Raw genomic sequence first — 6,070 nt, 5'->3', positions numbered from 1 at the left:
GAACACCGGTAGCATGCACGAAAAAGTGTCACGTTGTGGACGGATCTCCATAGTAACGTCACTAGTACGCATTTAGTTGGTAGTATGCAATTTTTCATCAATGTTTTCTTATAAGTGTAAGGCCTGAGTGGACGCTTGAAGCGGAGCGTTCGGCGGGGCATATAGCGTGGCGTCGGCTGCACGCCCAATCCGAGCGTCCACTCAGGCGTTACACTAAAGGTGACAGTCCATTTCCAACCGCAGCTGCACTAATGTTCATTTTACTATGGAAATTGACAGTAACAGCGACGCTTTCAGTACCAGTAGTGCAGCTGCGGTCAGAAATGGAATGTTACCCTTACGTTATCACGCAAAATTATCGTCCGTAAACCGACTTTCCAGAAAACCATATATTTTTTAGCTTTTAAGCGAAGACTATGCTCTCAATCCAATCGACGTAGTGAGACACTTTAGTATAGATCCCGGGGTCCCCGATGGTCCCGCAGCCCTTGCCAAACGACGTGACACCAATGACGGTGTACATGCAGTGGATCTGACGGTTTTGGATGGTGAGCGGGCCGCCGCTGTCTCCCTGAAAAGAATAAGTTTTCGTTTAGAAATAAAAATACTATTCTACTTTTTTACTGACAAGATTTGCTTGACCAGCTATATAAATACTATTTTAAATAACAAACTAAAAGCGATGTCCGGAGCAACCAACTGCAGAATACATTTTTACAAAATACAAATTAAATTACCAAATTTAATAACTTTAAAATGGTGAAAATAAATGCCTGTTCCATAGAAAACATCGACATCTGATGGGATATTACTACACAGTATAAAACAAAGTCGCTTCCCGCTGTCTGTCTGTCCCTATGTATGCTTAGATCTTTAAAACTACGCAACGGATTTTGATGCGGTTTTTAATAGATAGTGTGATTTAAGAGGAAGGTTTATGTATAATTTGTTAACCCGGGCGAGCCGCTAGTTTAAATAACAAAAAAGCGGTGTCCGAGCCTTTCTAAAGAAGCCGATTCTAAAGAACCAACTTTAGAATGGTGAAAATAAATGCCTGTTCCATAGAAAACATCGACATCTGATTCTGATCTGATCGTATACAGCTATAATGACTTCTTACGAAACGCTTTAGTCAACTGTAATGAATTCGACCAATCATGTATCGCCAAAGATACAATAAAAGACATCAACGCGCTACTATTTCAGGAATAAGTGTAAGGCCTGAGTGGACGCTCGGAGCGGAGCGTTCGGCGGGGCGTGCAGCGTGGCGTCGGGCTCACGCATGATGTGAGCAGCGTGCACTAAGGCCGCTCCTATACGCTTGCATTTGTTTAATATGCACGCCGCACGCCCCGCCCCGCCGCACGCCCAACTTGAGCGTCCACTCAGGCCTTGCACTTAGAAGTGTGTTGATGACTTGATGATTATTGTCCTTTGTATAATTTGTATTATCTTTTTATGTTATCTACTGAGCTACTTATCTAATTTTGTTAAACTATTAAGGTTTTTAGTGGTAGATGTTCTTGTACAAAAAATGTATTAAATTACCTGACAAGTATCCTTGGACTGCGTGTAGTCTCCGTAGCAGACCTGCGTGTCCGGGTCGTAGCCGTTCTGGATGTTTCGGCTGGGCCGGAACTTGGCGCTGCACTCTTCATCTTTAAACTTGTTCAGTGTCACCTGCCAATTTTTAAAGAGGTAGTTATGGAGGGTAGAGGTAAGGAGAAAACTCTTTTATGGGAGAACATTTGCAAAAGTATCCAGCTGTTAGCTATAAATAAAATTAACAGTTCCAAATCTCTCCAGAGTAGCGCTAGAGCTGGCTAGAATAGCTAAGAACGTAGCCGTTATTGACGGAGTGAAGGGCGCTGTCAATTAGTTGAATTATTTATCAAATATTCTAGTTATTGTGGCGGCACATATTTAAAGTTTATTGACGGATACTTTTTGTTATATGGTCATGAAGATTGTTTTCCTAACGTAACATCAAATATCAGGGGTGATATTTCATAGGTATATTTTTGTGACTAAATAGGTCAATAAAATTGGTATAAGTACCTTCTGTAGATAGTCGGCATTGCTTCCCATCCAAGTGGTAGCGCCCCAGCCAGTGGCTACAGCTTTAGAATGGTCTCCGTCAAAGACGTCGAGACACGCGGGAACCGTGGTGAAATCTAGTTTGATCCTGGGGACAGATCAAGTGGTATGTTTAATAAAATATTACCTAAAAAGAGTTTATTGGATAGTACCGAAAATTACAATACCTAAATAGGTACCTAACATGAACACTAAAATAGTAGATAGATAGTAGAATACTCTTTATTGGCACACGTGGCACTCATAAATACGGTTGAGTATGGCTGATTTTGAGACTGTAATGTATGATTTTACTAGCGACCCGCCCCCGGCTTCGATGGGTTAACAAATTATACATATATAAACCTTCTTCTTGAAACACTCTATCTATTTAAAAAAACCGCATCAAAATCCGTTGCATAGTTTTAAAGATCTAAGCATACATAGGGACAGACAGCGGGAAGCGACTTTGTTTTATACTATGTAGTGATGGTGGCTATTGTCTACGGCTGTTTGGGTTATTACTTTGCTTCGACACTTAGTGTAAGGTCTGAGTGGACGCTCGAAGCGGAGCGTTCGGCAGGGCGTGCAGCGTGGCGTCGGGCTCACAAATGATGTGAGCAGCGTGCACTAAGGCCGCTCCTATACGTTTGTATTTGTTTAACATGCACGCCGCACGCCCCGCCCCGCTGCACGCCCAACTCGAGCATCCACTCAGGCCTTACACTTATACTTACGGGTTCTCAACTTCTAGCAGAGCAATGTCATGGTATTTGGAAGGTGCCTTATACTGCGGGTGTTTGATGATCCGTCTGATTCTGTGCACTTGAGAGGCGGACACGTCGTCAGTCCGTTTCAGAGTGCCGGTGATCGCGTAGGCCACTGGTCCCCTGGAATAGAAGTTCGAAATATAAAACTCACACCAGCCCGCTGCGGGCGCAGCATGGTTCCATTTTTATCGCCTGTGCCCGTCACTTTCTTACTTACATACTTGTTAGAACGAGACAGGCATGGTGACAAGCGACGAAAACGCGACCGTGCTACCGTCGCTGGAAACCCTTCTCATTTTAGCGTTTTCGTGGTTAATCATAAGAATTGACGCACGAATATTGCTTATGTCCATAGACAACGAAATTAAGTACCGTATTTTTTTAATAAAAAAAATAGTTATGCCCATTTTTTTTTGGAATTTTGATTTAGGGATAGTCTCATTGTAAAAGTTGCACGTATGACTAAGTGTAAGGCCTGAGTGGACGCTCGAGTTGGGCGTGCAGCGGGGCGGGGCGTGCGGTGTGCATGTTAAACAAATGCAAGCGTATAGGAGCGGCCTTAGTGCACGCTGCTCAAATTACTTGTGAGCCCGACGCCACGCTGCACGCCCCGCCGAACGCTCCGCTTCGAGCGTCCACTCAGGCCTTACACTAAGTATGGTGCTCGACGCGGTCCCAGTACATGTCATCTTGAAACTTAAGTCATTGTCAATAGAGGTGACAGCAGGGTGTCATTTATTGAGCATTAGCATATTGAGCACTAGTACGTTTACCTTACGTCGCAAAACTTGGCAAAATGGTGTTAATCTTCGATCAACACGGGCTTCCGACACGTCAGAAGGGATAGGCCCAAGCGATATCTTGACATACAAATCATTTTTCGCGGGGGGGAACGTGCACACAGTCGCACTTCTCACACACTTACGTACAAAATCCAATCTGTAATGACGACACAAATACATAGAAAATGACACCTACTACACAGACAAATCTTGCACACCTCGATCTGTTTTTGTGTACGAACGAGTCACAAGTGTCACAACACGCACACTAACACATTTTCGTCAAAGAATTTTATTGTTTTCTGAGAGATGAGAAGTCGGATTTGTCGCTCGACCGATCCGCAATTTGTACTGGGCGCGCAAAATCGATAAATCCAGCAATTACATGAGACTAAAATATAATAATTGTATTTAAATGTAATATTAAACGTATGATATGTAAAAAAAATATTACATGTGAAATGTAACACCTTCTTTTTGCAAATGTGATGTCCCCGACCTCTTTGTACAACAAAAAACCAAGCAATTCGGCAATTTTTTCTACTGCTGTGTTCACTCGCGCGTCTGGACTCGGTGTAGTTAAAAATCTGAGCGCAACTAGTTTTATTACCCGCGCTAGATCAGTTGATCTTGTACCTAGGTAGAGGGGAAATAGTGCGAATGTCGCATCCCTTCCGTGTTGATCGAAGATAATAATACATTTGCACCATTTCATTATAGGTAACAATTAATCACTCACAGATCTCTGGCTGAAGTACAGTGCCCTGCCGTGAGTATGAACCGGTCGCTCAGCAGTGTCCCGCCACACCGCTGTGCTTCTGCCAGTAGTAGTAGTAGACAAGCAGTAATTAACAACCACTCACACATCTCTGGCTGAAGTACAGTGCCCTGCCGTGAGTATGAACCGGTCGCTCAGCAGTGTCCCGCCGCACTGCCACACCGCTGTACCATTCGACTGCCCGTAGCCAAGCAGCACCTAAAACACCCTCTGTTTTTATTTCGCTTCTAACCAACTTGTTACGATTTCGAATTTGAATTATGATCTTGAGTTTATACGACTTAGAAGGTCGTTTACGCTGATTGGTGCAAGCGAATTGAAGTGAAGTTCGTGAGTGAGATGCGTGCCAATCACCAAGACGATCCTCAAGGTCATATCAAAACCAGTTCACGTTCAGTTCACCACGTAGAGCTACGACCGTTGTTATGAGAGATATTATATAGAGAGGAGGGGGGATTGTAATAGGGACAGAGATTGCAGCATGTCTTACTATAACAATATGCGTGTGAGAGAGAGTGAGAGGGAGAAAGAGAGAGAAAGAAGAAGGTGGAGGGTACAGAGAGTGTCACTATTACCATGTGAGGGAAGTTCGCTTCACGTTGGTGCCGCCCACGATTAGTTCATCCACTTTAATATTGCTGCTGTTGGCGCGGGCCATGCTGCCTGACAGAGAGAGGAAGAGGGGGGGAAAGAGAGAGTATGTTTACCATGTGAGGGAGCTCTGTTCTCTTAGCGTTGGTGCCGCCCACGATTAATTCATCCACTTTAATATTGCTACTGTTTGCGCGGCCCATGCTGCCTGACAGAGAGAGGAAGAGGGGGGGAAAGAGAGAGTATGTTTACCATGTGAGGGAGCTCTGTTCTCTTAGCGTTGGTGCCGCCCACAATTAGTTCATCCACTTTAATATTGTAGCAGTTTGCGCGTCCCATTGCTGCCTGGCAGAGAGAGGAAGAGGGGGGGAAAGAGAGAGTATGTTTACCATGTGAGGGAGCTCTGTTCTCTTAGCGTTGGTGCCGCCCACAATTAGTTCATCCACTTTAATATTGTAGCAGTTTGCGCGGCCCATGCTGCCTGACAGAGAGAGGAAGAGGAGGGGAAAGAGAGAGTATGTTTACCATGTGAGGGAGCTCTGTTCTCTTAGCGTTGGTGCCGCCCACAATTAGTTCATCCACTTTAATATTGTAGCAGTTTGCGCGTCCCATTGCTGCCTGACAGAGAGAGGAAGAGGGGGGGAAAGAGAGAGTATGTTTACCATGTGAGGGAGCTCTGTTCTCTTAGCGTTGGTGCCGCCCACAATAAGTTCATCCACTTTAATATTGTAGCAGTTTGCGCGTCCCATTGCTGCCTAGCAGAGAGAGGAAGAAGGGGGGTAAAGAGAGAGAGAGAGTCTGTATGTTTACCATGTGAGGGAACTCTGTTCTCTTAGCGTTGGTTCCTCCTACGATTAGTTCATCAACGTTGTGGTTGCAGCGGTTGGCGCGTCCCATGCTGCCTGACAAAGAGAGGAAGAGGGGGGAAAGAGAGAGAGAGTCTGTATGTTTACCATGTGGGGGAACTCTGTTCTCTTAGCATTGGTTCCTCCTACGATTAGTTCATCAACGTTGTGGTTGCAGCGGTTGGCGCGGCCCATGCTGCCTGACAAAGAGAGGAAGAGGGGGGAAAG

At 44.9% G+C, this 6,070-nt stretch overlaps 1 protein-coding gene across 1 annotated transcript in view; it reads right to left on the bottom strand.

Annotated features, from left to right (window-relative positions):
* Nucleotides 1-399: 399 nt before the first annotated feature.
* Nucleotides 400-6,070, bottom strand: part of LOC134659521 (trypsin-1-like) — a 29,937-nt gene continuing 24,266 nt past the window's right edge. The window contains exons 6-10 of the mRNA XM_063515184.1: nucleotides 4,492-4,604; nucleotides 2,814-2,966; nucleotides 2,059-2,185; nucleotides 1,549-1,680; nucleotides 400-571 (exon numbers count right to left, since the gene is read on the bottom strand). Of these exons, the coding sequence (XP_063371254.1) occupies nucleotides 404-571; nucleotides 1,549-1,680; nucleotides 2,059-2,185; nucleotides 2,814-2,966; nucleotides 4,492-4,604 (693 nt within the window). The 3' untranslated portion in view covers nucleotides 400-403. The remainder of the gene's footprint in view (nucleotides 572-1,548; nucleotides 1,681-2,058; nucleotides 2,186-2,813; nucleotides 2,967-4,491; nucleotides 4,605-6,070) is intronic.

The sequence above is a fragment of the Cydia amplana genome, chromosome 25, assembly GCF_948474715.1.
Source record: "Cydia amplana chromosome 25, ilCydAmpl1.1, whole genome shotgun sequence".
NCBI classification, from domain to species: Eukaryota; Metazoa; Arthropoda; class Insecta; order Lepidoptera; family Tortricidae; genus Cydia; species Cydia amplana.
Note: the sequence above shows the minus strand (reverse complement) of the source record. Positions and strands in the feature narration are given on the sequence as shown.